This window comes from Colias croceus, chromosome 24, assembly GCF_905220415.1.
Source record: "Colias croceus chromosome 24, ilColCroc2.1".
Lineage (NCBI taxonomy): Eukaryota > Metazoa > Arthropoda > Insecta > Lepidoptera > Pieridae > Colias > Colias croceus.
The window spans coordinates 1,534,137-1,552,971 of record NC_059560.1 but is presented as its reverse complement, the minus strand read 5'-3'; the positions used below and the strand labels follow the sequence as shown (position 1 = coordinate 1,552,971).

Sequence of the window (18,835 nt, the reverse complement as noted above, 5' to 3'; positions counted from 1 at the left end):
GTTTGCGTACTTTTTTATTACTTTTTTTATTGAATGTAGTTAAATCAAAGGTGGTTTCATGTGGTCAAAAAATTAAAATGCTATATCGAAAAAAAGCCAGTAAGAATGTTCAAGAATTTACAATGTTTACGATATTTAGTAAATTATAAAAAGTAAAAATGATAGAAGCGCTCTGCGCCTATGCGAGGATGCGATATGCCAAATTAATTTCTAACCTTAAAAACTAGTAAATAAAACACAAACAAAGCTTCCCAAAATCATTTATTAAGCGGCCGTCATCGCCAGACTATTAGTACCATTGATTTTCACATTAATATTAACAGCCGCTAATTGCGTAACAAAGAATTTGAAGATGTAAGGAATAGACACAGAGACCACGTTGCCATCTTTGCACAAACGACATGTGTCCTTCGTTGACGTCAGCGTTGTTGTTATGATTGGCCCGAGTAGAGTTCCACATTTTGTGCATAGCAATGCCTGGAAAGAAAAAGACAATTATTTATATGTAATTTTATTATTAATGGCTTGAAATGTTTTAATGTTTTAGTAAAGGCAATTTAAATTTGGAAATTCAACAACTCTAGAATTTAAAAGTGAAATTTTATTTTAATGAGACAAAGGAAATTAACTGAAATATTTCACGCTAGAGCTATGCAACTCTACATCAATGATCACGCTAGAGCTATGCAACTCTACATCGATGATCACGCTAGAGCTATGCAACTCTACATCAATGATCACGCTAGAGCTATGCAACTCTACATCGATGATCACGCTAGAGCTATGCAACTCTACATCAATGATCACGCTAGAGCTATGCAACTCTACATCAATGATCACGCTAGAGCTATGCAACTCTACATCGATGATCACGCTAGAGCTATGCAACTCTACATCGATGTTCACGCTGTGGCTACTGTAAATGCTGTGACGTTCTAAGTTACAGAGATATCACTATTGCGTTGGCATAGTGATATCTCTGTAACTTAGCGTAACCACAGCGTAATAATTTTATTATTAATGGCTTGAAATGTTTTAATGTTTTAGTAAAGGCAATTTAAATTGGGAAATTCAACAACTCTAGAATTTAAAAGTGAAATTTTATTTTAATGAGACAAAGGGAAAAGCTCCATCTCCCCTCGCGCACCCTGTACACACGCACCTGCGTCTCGTCGGAGCAGTGCAGCAGGCGGTCGTGCAGCGTGAAGGCGGCGCCGTGCGAGAGCAGCGCGTCGCGCTCCATCTCCCCGAGCCGCACGCCGCCCCCGCGCCGCCGCCCCTTCACCGGCTGCCGCGTCAGCGCGTCCATCGCGCCCGTCGTGCGCACCTGCACCATCGCACGTTTTATTACACATTAGTTATATAAAATTCCGTCATTAACACACACAAACACGCCGATACACAACACGCAAGTGTCCTAGCCAATGCGACAAACACGCACGCATCACAAGCGCACAAGGAATATACGTTACTAACGCATATACGTGCCGACACACACACACAGAGACAAAGCATCCACCACAACACACACAAACACAACGACACACGCCCACACTTCACTATATGCAAGGTTACTACGTCCATTACGCGGCCACATTCATATTCGCATTAATACGTAACGATTTCCTAATCAACAGACGCAACACATTCAACACGACATACATTAATTGTCCGACAGACGCAATACAATCAAATAACATTACATAAATTGTCCGACAGACGCAACACAATCAAATAACATACATAAATTGTCTGACAGATGCAACACATTCAAATAACATACGTAAATTGTCCGAAAGACGCAACAAATACAACACGACACACATAAATTGTCCGGCAGACACAATACATTCAAATAACTTACATAAATTGTTCGACAGACGCAACACATTAAAATAACATACAGAAATTGCCCGACAGACGAAACACATTCAACAAAACAGTCACAAATTGTCCGACAGACACAATACATTCAAATAATATACATAAATTGTTCGAAAGACGCAACACATTCAACACAACATACATAAATTGTCCGACGGGCGCAATACATTCAAATAACATACATAAATTGTCCGACAGCCGCAACAAATTCAACACGACATACATAAATTGTCCGACAAACGCAACACATTCAACACGACATACATAAATTGTCCGACAGTCGCAACACATTCAACACAACACACATAAATTGTCTGACAGTCGGAACACATTCAATACAACATACATAAATTGTCCGACAGTCGCAACACATTCAATACAATATACATAAATTTTCCACCATCGCAACAAATTCAATACAACATACATATAAATTGTCCGACAGTCGCAACACATTCAATACAACATACATAAATTGTCCACCATCGCAACACATTCAATACAACATACACAAATTGTCCGACAGACGCAACACATTCAACACAACATACCTAAATTGTCTGACAGTCGCAACACATTCAATACAACATACATAAATTGTCCGACAGTCGCAACACATTCAATAAAAAATACATATAAATTGTCAGACAGACGCAACACATTCAAATAACATACATAAATTGTCCGACAGACGCAACACAATCAAAACAACATACATAAATTATCCGACAGATGCAACATAGGTTTACCATATAAAATAGTATAATACACTAATTTTGTAATTATGTAACAGCAAAATATAATAGGCTTTGTTGGTACACTGATTAGCATATTAAATAAATAAATAAAATTAATATTTCAGGACAATTTTCTCTGTATGTGTAATTAACTATTGTGATAAATGTTAAAAATATGTAATGACGTTTCAAAAGTGCTTCTAGAAGTCTAATTGAATGAATAAATTTTTCAGTTTGAGTTAACATCCAGACACAGAGCAAACATCTGTGTTCATCACACAAATATTTGCCCCGGGTGGGAATCGAACCCACGACCTCTGGCTTGGAAGGCAGGGTAACTACCAACTAATCCAACCGGTCAGTCAGCATATTCGCTACCAGAATCAACACTCGAAAAGTTCCCAAATAATCGCCAAAAACCCATTTCCAAAACTATTACACATAGGGCTGATTTTTCAATCCTTGGTTAAAACTTATTCATCGAATAACATATTAAACTACCATTTCAAAAATATATTCTAATTATTGTCCGTATTTGTCAGTTTACAGGTGACATTTTAAAATGTTCGTGTAATACGTTATTGGACGGATAAATTTTAACCAAGGATTGAAAAATCAGCCCATAGTAAATCAATACAATCTCGTATAAGACAAAAATTAGATCTAGATCTCGTAAGTAATAAGAAAATCCACCCACCTGCCACTTATCAGACACCATATGCCTCAGCCTCTGATAATGCACCAAGCCAAAGAATATATCCGCTTCCATTTCCCGCCCATCCACACCGCTATACATTCGCTCGGTTCCGTAGTAGTTATACCCCCCGGCCTCTAGCAGCCTACCGAAATAGTTTATAGCTGTGTCCTTTTCGTTAAAACGGAAGGGTGTTGCGTCGTGTACCTGTTTTAATAAAACACATATAGTAGTTGCGACATATTTTTTTATACTACCATAAAAGAAAACTGGCATAGTTCCCGTTACCGTGGTATTTCCGGGATATAAAACTACCCTATGTCCTTTCTAAGGTCTCTAAAGAAGCATACACAGAATTATTTTCGTTTTATAATAGAGATTTCATTCTGACTGCCTCTCAAAGCTAAATATTCTTTTTTCGATGCAATCGAACATCACAAGTCAGCCAACAACCATCCATATTATCTAATCGTCATAAAAATCTAATATCTAGTATCTGGACATATCAAGCATTTTGGTCCTTCGAGCCGGATTTGCCGATTTTATTACCATAATATCTTTCAATCATGCTATGAATTTCTGGACCACAATTGTAAAAGATGTACAAACAGTGTGATACAAGAAAAAGAAAATTAAAAATATTAAACCAACAACTCTTTCACCATTATCAAGTGTTTGTGATAAGCCATTATTAGGCTATGATATTCGTATTAAAATCCCTGTAACTACTAACCCTTGAAATATTAAATTAAAATTCATCATCATCATCATCATCAGCCCATATACGTTCCCACTGCTGGGACACGGGCCTCCTATGAGGGTACAGGCCATAATCCACCACGCTGGCCAAGTGCGTGTTGGCGGATGACACATGTCGTCGAACTTTTTAATTCTTCGACATGTCGGTTTCCTCACGATGTTTTCCTTCACCGTTCGAGCAGTGGTGATGTTACAACATGCGCAGATAAATTGAAAAATCAATTTATTTCCTGTGCGCTCGCCTGGTCTCGAACCACGGACTTATCGATTCGAAGTCCGAGGTCTCACCACTGAGCCACCACTGCTCTGACTAAATTAAAATTATTTTTTATCAATTCTACTCACATGTCCATGCAAGCACGCAGCTTTCCCCGCCATGCACTCTATCATCATAGCAATTGTCATCCGGGATGGAAAACCGTGGGGGTTGAACAGGATATCCGGGATCAACCCGGACTCCGTGAAGGGTAGGTCTTCCGCCGGCCATTTTTGTGAGCAAATACCCTTTTGGCCAGCCCGGGACGCGAATTTGTCGCCTACGGTGGGATTTCGCTGGAAAAAAATAAACAGAGGTTTCTTATATTACGATTTAATAACGTTAACTATAAAGTTTCATAGCTGTGCAGGTCAAAAATTTATTTTCATTAGTCTGTAAATTTTTCTTTGTCTACCCGACTTATTTCAATTTTAATTATAGATTCAAATAATTTATGTTTTTTAAAGAGAGTATTGTGTCGCTCATAAGAAAACTCTGCTTAATCGCGTAGGCAGAGTTTTGCCTCGGACAATATGATAGATTTGAGTTATAAATTTATAAAGAATAGAAAAAATTCGATCACGAGGCGGGACTCGAACCCGCATCCTATCGCGCCATTCCGGGGCGGATGCCTGACCAACTCAGCCACTCGTGACCCGCCAGAATTTATTCTATTCTTTCAGTTTTATTTGTCTAAGGGACACACCGCGCACAATTTATAAATTTATATTTATAAAGCATTTGAATGCCATAAAACCAAAAATATAAATTTCACCAGATTTGAGTTACTTTCCACACACAGAATAATTTTACCTGTACACGTAACATAACACAAGCTCGTCTTGGGGCTTTAGGTGAGAAATCACCGCAAAGTCGTACACTATCCACCAACGCTGTTTCCTTGCCGTGGAAACGGGTCACTACGTATTGGGCTCTGTCGTCGTCGTAGTAACTGTATATGAAACAAATACATAAAGGTATTAGGAAAAACAATCGTTAGAAGAAAAAAAAAGTGCGAGTGTGCCGAGTAAACGTGTCAGAAGTGAAACTTCTTTAGCAAGATTTAAAGATCATTGCCAAAATCATTGCCTTACTCCATGACGTGATGGTATTACCATAACGTATTTGAAATTTTACTCACAACGCGTCTTTATCTATACTATCTATACTAATATTATAAAGAGGAAAGGTTTGTAATTATGTATGTATGTATGGTTTTCACGCATAAACCTCTCAATCAATTTTGATGAAATTTGACACAGACAATCTTTAGACCCTGAGAAAGAACATAGGCTACCTTTTATTGCGAAATATGTACCACGGGCGAAGCCAGGGCGGACTGCTAGTATATTAATAATTTAAAAGATGTTTAAGAAAGAGAGAAGTGAAACACAAAAGAAAAAAAAACACATAGACCAATATCGTCGAATCGGTTTGTGTGTTTTTTTTTTAATCTTCGCGATCGATCGAAGCGATCAAAAAGAAATATATCTAACTCTGGAGTGCAAAAAGGTACTGCTCTTGGTCCATTTCTGTTTCTAATGTATATTAATGATTTAACAAAAGGTTTAATATATCGATGACCCAACAGTTCTTATAAAAGTCAATACAGGAACGGCCTGCTATATTATAATACTAGCTGTGCCGCGCGGTTTCACCCGCGTGGCTCCGCTCCTGTTGGTCTTAGCGTGATAATATAAAGCCTATAATATTACTCGTGGATAATGTAGCTTTCGAATGGTGAAAGAATTTTTAAAATCGGTCCAGTAGTTTTTTTTTTTTTTTTTAATATGAAAGAAGGCAAACGAGCATGTGGATCGCCTGATGGTAAGCAATTCCACAGCCCATAGGCATCTACAGACGTGTCCGAAGATGTGTTGCCGACTTTTTGAGGTGGAGGTATATTCTCTTTTTAAATGCCTCGATGTCATAGGCGTTCGGGAAAATCGCCGAAGGCAGGCTGTTCCACAATTTGGTTGTGCGCGGAATGAAGTGGCGGGTAAATCGCACCGTACTAGAATTAGTACTAGTTTATGAGCCATTTACAAACAAACAAAGTTTTCCTCTTTATAATATTAGTGTAGAAGAAAAGGAGTATAAAATAGATCAAAACTGACCAATAAAAAGGATCTTCGCTTTCCAACCTAGCACCAACCGCCGGTAACCCGTCATCATCTATAAACTTGGCTAGATCAGGCTTATTCGGGTCTCTCGCGAAATATGAAGTTGCGTTTTTCAACTCGATAAACTGAGATTTGTAAACAGTGCCCGCTGCAAAGCCTCTCTCGTATGCTGATTTGTTTATTATCATCGCGTCTTCCATGTCGTAGCCCTGAAAGGAATTTTTTAAGGATAAACTAGTCTGTTTTAGGGCCGATTTTTCAATGCTTGGATAAAACTTATTCGTCGAATAATGTATAAAACTACCATTTTAAAAACGTATTCTAATTGCCCGTATTTGACAGTTTACGTGACATTTTATAATTATCGTGTAATACTTTATTGGACAGATATGTTTTATCCAAGCATTGAAAAATCGGCCCTTAGTAGAATGAAAATATTTTTTTAGAATATGTCTATTTTAATAAAATAACAATTACAGTTGACTGAGCCTAAGCTTGTAATTTATCTATATAGCGTTTCAAAAGAAACTAATTGTTACATAAAATTAAAAAGAAAAAATTGTCAGAATACAGTAATACTAAAATCAGTAATACTATCTGTACAAAAAAAATAGTTTTAAATTTTCTTACAAATAAATAATTCTAAATCGAGTTTCTCTTAAAGCACAAATATAGGTGAAAAAAAACCTTTTTTACTGAATTTTTTATAGCAATAACGTATAGTTACTATAACACAAATCAAACTATCCTAACTCAACAACATACTAACAAAAAACAATCCAAACCAAAACCGTACTTACCGTATAAGAAATAACGGCCAATATCGCATTAGTTCCCATCGGATAATCGTCCAAACCCAACAGATCATAGTGTAAAGGTCTAAACAACGGTGTAGCCCCGGTTTGTAATCTATATAACTTGGTTTCCGCGTTTGTAGCCCACGTGTGTATCGGTGTACCCATAGTTTGCTTACCCATTTGACATTGGTACATGTTTCTGGTGAGAGAATATGAAAAATAATATCAAATAATGGGGAATATTCATGTTTTTCTTTTTTGTCTTAAATTAATAGTTTACTATTTTATAACGTAGAAAATAATTTTAAAAAATGTAAGCAGTTCAAACGCCGCCATTGTACGCGCGCTTTGCGTGACGTCACATGACACGTCCAGTGGGTGTTTACCTTGTGTTTACTATGGAGTATGGAGTGATGATTCATACAATGTCGTGTCAAATGACGTCACATTTCGTTCGACCAGTGGTGGCGCGTTCTGGCAGTTTGAATTTCGCTCACTTATTTTGCACTTTTTGAATATTATTTTAGGGGTTTAAATAAAAAGTAAATAAAAAAAAATCCTTTTCATTATAATATTACGATAATAAGTATTCGAGAAAAAAATATTTTAGGCCATTTAAAATTTTATGCATATTCCCTATTGTTGGCAGTTAAAAAAGAAAAAAAAAAACATATTAAAACTTATGAAATTATTGTATTTATAAATTTATAAAGCATAGAAAAAATTCGATTACGAGGCGGGACTCGAACCCGCATCATTTCGCGCCATTCCGGGGCGGATGCCTGACCAACTCAGCCACTCGTGACCCGCCAGAGCAATCGAATTTATTCTATTCTTTCAGTTTTATGTGTCTTAAGGGACAAACCGCGCGCCATCTTTTATAAGAATCTGAAGAATAGAATAAATATTTTTTTTCTATTCTTTATAAATTTATATTTATAAAGCATTTGAATGCCATAAAACCAAAAAATATAAATTCAATTATTGTGTTGTTAGAAACAAATCCCCAACTGCAACCCAAACCGAGGGGGTGGTTATAAAAATGTGTTGAACAGCGGATTTGACACTTTGCATTTGACTCTCGGACGTAACGGTCGTTTTGGTTGTGTTTAGTCGTGTTAATTAATTATTTTTAGTCGATTATTATTTTATTGTTGAAGGTAGACATATACCTAAAAACATTTTGTAAGAAATAAAACCTTTCTAGGTTGAATTTAAAATCCCTAAGAGTATTGTCACCAATCCTTGATATTTGGACAAAGTTAAACTGCAAAATAGCTCAAACGAAATTACGATGGTTGAAAATTCTTACACAAGTTTTTAATTTCCAGTATGCTAACTTACTCGAAGCAAAATTTTAAGTTTTTCTTGCGACTAAACTCAAATTAATTACTAATCTAGTTAATTATAAATGTTATAAACATTTTTTTTTTTATTATTGTTAAAACTGAATATTTCTTACCTTGGTGATTGGTTGCAATCAGGCATAGGAATCATTTGGGCCAAGTTGCTCATAAACGCCGATTTTGTAAGTTCCAAATGTGTTGTTAGACCTAAAAGTCAATATATTTCTTTGTATTTTTTTAACATTCTTACTAATTCGTTTAATATTATAACTATTACATATCTACTAACTATTGTGTTACTTACGGAGTGGTCCTGGTAGCGAATTATAGAGAAAATAAAAAATTAAACCACTTGTAAAGGGTCACACATTAAAATAATAATATCAGTGATATTCTAGTGCAGGAGACAGATCAAGATAATGTAAATTGAATATGTTATTTATGATTAGCATAAACATAGTTAAAATTATAATTTATCCCTTAAACAACTATTACATGTTTAAAATATTCGGAACACTTTTAATTATTGTAATTATTATTTTTAATTCATCACTTATATTAAAAATCATCCTCATTTATAATAGGAACATTACAATTGACCAAATAAAACTGTATCTACAATATTAATTTAAAAAAAAATGTATGCGTGTACTAGTGTACACACGTAAGAAGTGAAACTTCTTTATGACCGTATTTTTCAAAAAATAATTTACTATATGCAACTTTACATAAATACGTCGAATCACGCGGGGTAGGGATAAGAAAGAGATGGCGCGTAACGGAAAAATGTCACGCGTAACGAAAAAATGTTACACAAAATTTTTTTCCAACCCCGATAAAGAAGTTTCACTTCAAAAATATTATTTATAAAGAATTATAGAGGATCACATGAACTTTTTTTATTTACCAAATAATTTGTACACATTTCTATGTCTTTATGATATCTAATCTATACCCGAAATAAATAAAATTATATTACCTTTAACAATCTCGGTCTGTGTGACAGCTATATCCAAATACAACTGTTCCATAGTGCCTATTAATTCTAATTGGCCTGTTGCTAAATTAATGACCGGTCTCATCATACGAGCCTCTGATGTGAAGAGGAATATTCCCGGGTATTGTCCAGGAGTCTGCGAGTGGAAAATTTAAGATAATAGTATATTGTCTTATCGAACTCGACTTAAAGTTGGTTTTTGAGAAATTTAAGATAAATTTGTTAATAATTATTAATTATAGATAATAAAAGTTGTTAGAATAAGATAATTTTATTTTCTGTACTAAGTAGATTTTATTACTGATAATAATACACATTCTGATGTCTGTTAGTTCACTTTTGGTATATAAAAAAAAAACTAATATTAAGTGCCAATGCTTGAAAAATTCATTAGATAAATTTGCAGCAAAAACCCAAACTATTCATAATCATCCAAATTATACTTCCAAATCTCAAAATTCACAAAAAATAAACAAATGTTAGACATAACTTTTGATTTAATACTTTTGTGGATGAATAGTAATTGTCAATATAGCTGTCACTATTTCCTGTAAGAACATGAATAACTATCGAATACTATAAATGCCGCCTTCATTTGAATCGTAGCGCATTCGTACGAATCGTGCCTACAGGCTCGGACGTTGTTTATATGACGTTTGACCCAAATACCCTCACTTTGCTAATAGTCGTTGACTTGCTGCGGTTTGTTATCAACTGTCTACATCAATTAGGCAGTTGTGTAGAATCGCAGTACATTTATACAGTACAGTATTCAAACTAATATTTTACCTAGCCCGTTTAATTTCTAAAACTAAATTATACAGGGTTACTTGTAAAACACCGGCAACCTCGCAGGACAAGATAGCTAACATCATAAGAAACAACATTTTTTCTACGACTTTTGATAATTTGTTAGATTTTATTTTCATACAAAAATAAATATTCATTTAATTTTCCGTTTGAATATTATAAACTCAACGCCTCCCAAAAATTACGTATACAAGAAACGAACGAGAGGGGGAAGGAGGCGTCGCGTCGTCCATCCGATAATGAATAGAACATAAACTTACAAATGTTAGGAGAGTACAATAAAAGTTTAAAAAATAATTTAAAAATAATTTATTGCGTTATGCCAAAAGTCGTAGAACAAATGTTGTTACTTATGATGTTAGCTATCTTGTCCTGCGAGGTTGCTGGTGTTTTACAAATAACCCTGTATAAGCACATTCATCCACTTTTTTACCTGTGTTTTCGGCGCCAAAACAATCTCAGTACTAATCGGCACGTCTTCCCCTTTAACTTTGAGCGTTCTCAGATACGCTATAGAATCTGCAGCTGTATCTTCCGGGAAATAGCCGACAAGTCGGCCATTTATGAATACTGGGTATTTATACATGTCCTGGGATAATGGGGTGTGGGTTACCGAGCTGATGGGGTCCATTCCTGCAAAATATTATATTTAATTTAATTTATCTCACTTAATAACTATAATGATTTTTTTTATCTTTTTACCTTACGATATTAAAATATTAATTCTAGACTTTTTAAAAGCAGGGTTTAATCACCGTTTCGTAAAAGAGTATTCAGTGGGTAATTTTTTTCTAGAACGTTAAAATATTCTTTTCACAAACCTTTTTTTCTTGTTTGTACGGTTATTCGAATAGTTCCGCACATAATAAAAAAATGTGGCCAATGTATTGATATGCTCAAAGAAATATTTTAATTTTACTCACCACATTTTTCCAGAACTTTAGGTAGATTTTCAATAACGTTCGGCTCTAGATATGACGTCACCTAAACAAATATTAAATTAGTTTTATACGTCATTCCTATCAATACAATAAGGTATAAAAATACATACGTTATACGTATTTCTTTATTTAGTATTTTTTTTGCATTTTAACGATTTTTTTATTGAATTTTTTGTTTTTTGTTTTTGACGTGACAACGTCTTATAATTCGATAGAGCCGGCTGCACGCACGAAAAAACATGACTCATGCGGCGTTACCTCGCTCTGAGGCGTTCCGTAAGGCTTGAAGTGCAAGCGAGAGCGCGGAACGAGCGACAAAGAAGCACAATCGGCCTTAAGACGTTGTCACGTTCAACTATTGTCAGTAAACTTTACAGACAACCATTTTTTGGAATTTTTTCGTCACAAACCTGCGCAGACGCAGTGAGATGGTTGAGCAGGCCACATGGAGCCCCGTCCGGGGTGTGTACGGGGCACACGAAGCCCTACGACTTTTGTTGTTTCTTCACATTTTTTTTCATTATAACGATTTTTTTACAAAATTTTGTTGGTTTTTGTAATTTTTTCGTCACTAACCTGCGCAGACGCAGTGAGATGGTTGAGCAGGCCACACGGAGCCCCGTCCGGGGTGTGTACGGGACACACGAAGCCCCACGCGTCCGGGAGTAACTGTCGGGCCTCCGTTGTTCGCATTTCCATGAAGAATGAGCCTCGGTGGATTGCTCTATTTTAAGGAAAATTTAAAATGAAAAAAAGTTTCGAATAAAATTGATCACATTACAGGATTCGCAGCCGTGTCTTTTACCGTGTCACCAAGAATAATTTGTGAATTTTAGCTACATTATACATATTATTTCAATGTGGCCCGTGGAGTTTACTGACTCATTTTTAAGTTTTGTTACCAACAATAATGAATTACGATGGATATTTAGATCATATTTGAAAAAAAAAAATTTACAACACTAAACTAGATTTATGTCATAACCAATTATAATTTATTACTTTAATTAATGCGAATGCATTTGTTGCTATAAAGTTATTGAAATTATTTAACAATTTTCACATAAAAACAAGTCCCAGCCTTATTTTTTTAACCGATTCCTCATATTTACAAGTGATAACTGCGTTAAAAACAACCGACTTCAAACTTGCACTTGCAAAATTTACAAATACCTACAGACAAAAATGCTCATAAAATAAAAACTACTGGGCCTATCCGAATAAAATTTTTATGGGACCAATTCGACACCATCCCGCATCGAACAAAAAAAGAATCACGTAAATCGGTTCAGAAACCTCGGAGTAATCGGTGTACATACATAAAAAAAAATATATATATATATATACCGGCCGAATTGATAACCTCCTCCTTTTTTTTGAAGTCGGTTAATAAAAAATAACTCACTTAAAATGGGACATATATCTCATCCTATTAATATTCTCGGCCACTATAGTCAACCCCTTGTTCTGTGGTAGGTTCACATTATTCGACGGCGCGTTCCCAGTCGATATGAACGTTTCCATCTTTTGTTCCAAACTACCCGCAGCTCTGATAAATTTCTGGATGTCTGTCTGTGAAATTTAATAAAATACTGTAAAATCCGAATTAATTGTATTTATAATGGTTATTAATAAGCAAAAACACTGACATTTTAGTAGAGGCTTTATAATATAACCTTACAACCAATAGGAGTGTAGCAATCAATGATACAAAAATATTTTACGTACAATAAACAACTAGAATAAGGAAAAAATTTTTCTAAACAAAAATCTCTGCCTAGCGTCTATGAGGCAGAGGTTTGAAATGGGCGTACACAATAGACTTCTAACATTACTTTGATGAAATTATAAAAAAAATTGTCGAATCTACATACAATACAATCAATACAATACAATCATATCAATACAATACAATCTACATAGTATAAAACAAAGTCGCTTTCTCTGTCCCTATTTCCCTTTGTATGCTTAAATCTTTGAAACTATGCAACGGATTTTGATGCGGTTTTTTTTTTAAATAGATAGATAGAGTGATTCAAGAGGAAGGTTTTAGTATATAATTTATTAGGTTTTAGACAAAGCGGGCGAAGCCGCGGGCGGTAAGCTAGTTAAAAATAAATACAAAAAAAAAACTCACCGAAGTAATTTGCAATTTATTTCCCCGTTTGATAAATACGAATTTCATGACATTCAATAGATTTTCCATTCTCTCTTTAAGCACTTGGAGATACAGATGTCCTCCAACTTGTATCTCTTGCACCATCACGGCGTCGGCACCTTCTACCTGTTTAATTATATTATTGTTATACATGTATTTTATTAAAAATAACTTTGTAGAGTTGTAACGAAAAAATATTCGTTTCAATTCAAACGAATCGATTATCTTAGCTAAGTGATAAGTAATGTTTTTATTTAAATTTTATTTAAGATTCAGGCAACATAGAATAAACTGTTAATGGTGATAATAATGAATTCTAGTGTCCAAATAAATCGTATTTTTCAAATTACATTTGACATACGATTAACAAAACTTCCAATCAGCTATTTAAAAATTGTGTGTTTATTCATTGAAATTACCACCTTATTTAGTGGCAATAACATTCAAAGTCAATTTTAGAAAACTCTGCCTGATACACGCAAGAGCAGAGTTTTGATTCGGACAATTTTTGAGCGTGTTTGTGAGTCTAGTTGTTTATTGTGTATCAATGAAATTGACACATAATCCTACTAATATTATAAATGCGAAAGTTTGTGAGGATGTGTGTGTATTTGTTACTCTTTCACGCAAATACTACTGAACCGATTACAATAAAATTTAGCACACATATAGAGGGTAACTTGGATTAACACATAGGATAGGTTTTATCCCGGAAATCCCACGGGAACGGGAACTATGCGGGCTTTTCTTTGAAAAGCGGAAAGCTAATTGACACATAAAGCTTGTTAACATTCCTATTCTTAAAACGTGTAAAAAACATTAATTCGTTTGAATTGTAGTAGAACAAAGTTCACATTGTTCATAATAAAGTCCAGACAATTCGCCAAACAACTGGCATACATTTTAATAAAGACTAGCTGCTCCGCGCGGTTTCACCCCCGTGGCTCCACTCCTGCTACCCGTAGCGTGATGAAATATAGCCTATAACCTTCCTCGATACATGGGCTATTTAACACCGAAAGAATTTTTCAAATCGGACCAGTAGTTCCCGAGATTAGTGCGTTCAAACAAACAAACTCTTCAGCTTTATAATATTAGTATAGATTCTTTCTTAGTTGGATATTCACTTACCTTACACTTATTCTGTACAACATCATACAGTTTTTGCGTCATATACACAAGTCCGTTAAACTTATCCTTATAATCATTTAAATGTATCATCACACATCTGGATAATAAGAAATCAGTCACTTCAAGGTCCGTGGCCCACGGGGGTAATTCTGTAATCTTTGCTCGGAACATCTTGCCGAGGTAGTAACGGCATTCCTGGTGCGTGTGAAGGCCTTCTTCGTGTAATTCGCGGAGCATGTTTTGGATGCAGCTGCAATATTTAGTTTAATATTAAGAAAAAAGAAATTATATATGTATTTATATTAAGTGTTTAACACTACAGAGAGCTTGAAGTGTTCGAAACGTAAATGTTTAAATCGCGTTTAAAATCCGTTAAAACTTTTAATAATATGACAAAAATACTAGTTTAACATTCACATGTGATATATTAAATATACAGGGAGTAATTAATATGAAAAATTTCAATGCATAGCTTTAATAAAAACCTACCTTTCTTACCTACTAACCATTCTTTAACTTTAATGGTACTCTTAGTAATTTTTTACCAAATTAAAACTCACTTGTCATAATACAAATCGTTCTTCTTTCCGTGCAACAGCAATCTATATATATAATGGTCCGGCCAATCAACCAGACACTTCATCATAAGTACTAGAGGCGCATAGTACATCACTTTACCATGCGAGAACATTAGCTTGCTCGTACCGTTTTGTAGGAAATGTATTACGTTGTTCTAAAATAAAAAATCAATTCGTATTACATGCATAATCGTTATCAAACACGCTCATTGAGTGAAAAATTTGTACAAATCGCGTGGTGGTTAAAAGATTCACTGACGAAATTTTTGACTAAATGATAATGCTCGCTATGCAGACATTATGCTATTTGAACACGACGCGTAATTCTCAATATTCATTTGTCCAAAAATTACTAATTACTTAGAGAATTTTTAAATTGTTGTACAAAAAAAACTTAACACTCCTTATTATTTTGGTGTAAAATAGGTAAGCATGGGGTGAAGCTACAAGCGTGTTAAATTACTAACACTGCTGGATATCGAATTTTTAAACAATTTTCCTCTGACATACACACTTTCCCATTCATAATATTACAGTAAGGAACAAAAAAATTCTAGTTTTGACTTTTATTAACATTATAGTATAATACTCACAGTGGTCGTCTGATCGGATTGAACACATCTCATCAGCACTCCATACTCCGTAAAGAGGTTCCCGCGCATTTTCCACCCAGATCGCTTGATGGAGACCGGATAATTACGTCGAGTCACTAGCAACATGCGCATGAGACGCTCGTGACCCTGGAACGTGTATTAATTTTTATAATTTTTATATATGAAATGAATGTCAACATAATAATGTCTTGTTTCTCAAACCACAATCCTTATTTTAAACATTGTATGAAGTTTTATAATGTAGTCTAGTTATTTATTTATTTAACATTTTGATAAAGTTGTACAGACGGGAAACCTTAGACCTACTAACAGAAAAAGACAGTATTTGGTGGCCAATTTATTTTGTGGCCTTATAACTTAGTAGTGATCTCTTGCAGGCAACCATGGTAAAAGGTAAACAAGCAAAAGATCACTAATTTGTTGTCACTAATTGGCAGGATGCTAACAATAAAAATTTTCAAATTCAAATAATTATATTTTCAAATTCAATATAATATGTTTATTCTTTAACACAAAAAAAACACAATCTTTGACAAAATATTTTTAACATATCTAACAGATGTCCCAAAATAATTTTTACCCAATATGATAATCTGCAATATCGGACAATTTAATAAATTTATCAAAATCTAACATACTTGTTTATTTATTTAAATTAAATACACACAACGGCTCACGATCTTGTTAGCCCTAAGGGATTACATTTTCGGGAGCAGATCGCAACCCAACAAAATGTGTACAATTATTACATGCAACAATGCGATACAGTTTAACAATTAAGGTAAATAACATACAACATTTACTAATAAAGACAAGAAATAACACAAATAGATAAAAGACAAACGAATATTCCATATGTACGAAGTGATTATTTATATTTCGTTGGTGTAGTTATTTATTGATTACAAAATTATTATAAGACTTGTAATTACCTTCACAACGAAATAGCCTCCCCACTCGTCAGCATGTTCGTTAAATTTTACAAGTTCCTCAGGTGATAAACCATCGAGATGACAGGCTTTAGACTGAAAAAAATTATAATATGATGATGACGATTCAATGTTTACAATAAAATTAGCTTTTAAATTTAAAATTAATCATTTTTAGAAAACAATGTACAGTAAATCAAAATCTATATTAAAATCGGAAACAGTTAATTTGTGATATTCATTTATTTTGTTAGAACCACAGTTATTAAGGGCTGATACAAATATAACAAAATCTTTACAAATTGTTTGAAAAAAATTGTTTATAACTTACTTTAATCATAATTGGCAAGTGTCCCAATGACCTATCCACCGTAATACTCTTTCCATCAATAGTTATCGTCAATCTGACTTTAAAGTCCCCCTTATACGTCGCCGCTCTCTGTCTGCATTCTGTCGGTAAAACCCTCTGGTTTTTAACACCTACAGCTTCCATCGGAACACTAGGCTTCGCGAATGTGGCTTCGTCTATCTGGATTTTTACTTTTTCACCCGAATCCAGCTCGAATTCTACGGGAAGTAAGTGATCTATCGCCATTTTTAAACCATCGGTCATCATAAAGTTGAAGGAATCTATGTGAGGCGTTCCCAAGCATTGTAGGTACTGAAACATAAATATTCAATCAGCTAGTATAGAAAAGGATCATGAAATTTTACTACATCATTAACATTTTTAATAGGTAATACACAAAACTAGTTTTTTCTACTCACTGGGTTAGCAATTTTCGGTGGCTTACTATAGTTCGGATTGCTTGTATATGCCAATGTAGGCTTTTGCAAAAGCTTCTTTTGATTACTTTTATCCATTTTAATTTGTACTTTTACTCATTGGAGCTGTATTAAAAGCAAAATAAATTCAAAATAATGCAAAACACGTGCACTATATAAGCATATACCTATTATAAAAAAGTACTCTGTGTATTTAAGTGTCAAATTCAAATGACCACAGAGCAATCTGCAATCAGCAAGTAATATAGGAACAGTGTTGCCAGTGGTAGATAGTCAAAAGTAACACGACACTGACCAAAAAGTAACATTTTGTCGAAAAAAGTAACATTACCTTTTTTTATTGTGGAAACTGGCGAAATACGTTATTATGGCAATTTATTTATAAAAAAAAGACGGGTTGCACTCCGGGAGTGCCGGCAGAAGTGAAAACGCGCGTAGTAGAGAGGGGATAGCTGTCTACTCTCCATGAGCGTTTTCACATTATCCGATCCGATATCGGATATCGGACGCCGATAGCCGATATCCGATATCGGAGGGAAGTAAAATGTATGAAATATCTACCTGTCTTTCACATTGTCCGGTCCTCTATTGGATATCGGAGCCGACACCGATATGGCAGCGGCTATCGGACGATAATGTTCAGTGCTGCCAACTCAATTTTCGAAAAGGCAGTATACCAACAGCAAAAAAGCACTAGTTTGTGTATTTTCAGTCTTATAGGGTTTATTGCTCTTAAAAATCGGCGGCGGGCGCTTTCTTTAAAAAAATTTTTTGCTTGAACCTAAAACCCTTTCTATATTATTTTAGGATGTCTTCAGTGTATTATGAAAAAGAAAAGAAAATGTGAACAAAGATTGTATCACTTAATAAATTTATCATAGGTACTACATGAACTTTTATAAATCTATATATAGAGAAAAAATGACTAAATGACTAGGTACGTCTTGCTAAAAATACATTTAATAGATTTTGAAAGGTATTTACTAATCTGTATTACTAAAACTATTAACTAATACTAGGTTGTAGTAGGTATTGATATAAATTTATTTAATTTATAATGTGTTAACGTAATATAATATATTATATACTATACAAATGACCGTTAACAAAACTATTTTGTAAATAGCACATCTAAATAATATGCAATAATTAATGATATCAAATCTTTTTTACATTTTACTTTTCTTTTTTTGAAGTTGTTTTTAGTTATTTTTAATTAACTGGCAATTTAGTTTAGTTTTCTCTAAAAAATTCTGGCAACACTCATGATGATATCGGAACGATTCTACCGGACA

At 34.3% G+C, this 18,835-nt stretch overlaps 1 protein-coding gene across 1 annotated transcript; it reads right to left on the bottom strand.

Moving 5' to 3' along the window:
• Window positions 1-244: 244 nt before the first annotated feature.
• LOC123702689 (DNA-directed RNA polymerase I subunit RPA2) lies at window positions 245-17,758 on the bottom strand. The gene is made up of 20 exons (XM_045650467.1): window positions 17,523-17,758; window positions 17,086-17,415; window positions 16,758-16,850; window positions 15,805-15,951; window positions 15,194-15,366; window positions 14,634-14,883; window positions 13,482-13,628; window positions 12,750-12,916; window positions 11,921-12,068; window positions 11,327-11,387; window positions 10,837-11,036; window positions 9,576-9,729; window positions 8,713-8,803; window positions 7,254-7,449; window positions 6,448-6,662; window positions 5,144-5,282; window positions 4,420-4,626; window positions 3,319-3,522; window positions 1,163-1,327; window positions 245-477 (listed from the first exon to the last, which is right to left on the bottom strand). Exons 1-20 carry the CDS (start codon window positions 17,616-17,618, stop codon window positions 265-267), a joined length of 3,396 nt encoding a protein of 1,131 aa, XP_045506423.1. The 5' UTR covers window positions 17,619-17,758; the 3' UTR covers window positions 245-264.
• Window positions 17,759-18,835: the final 1,077 nt, after the last annotated feature.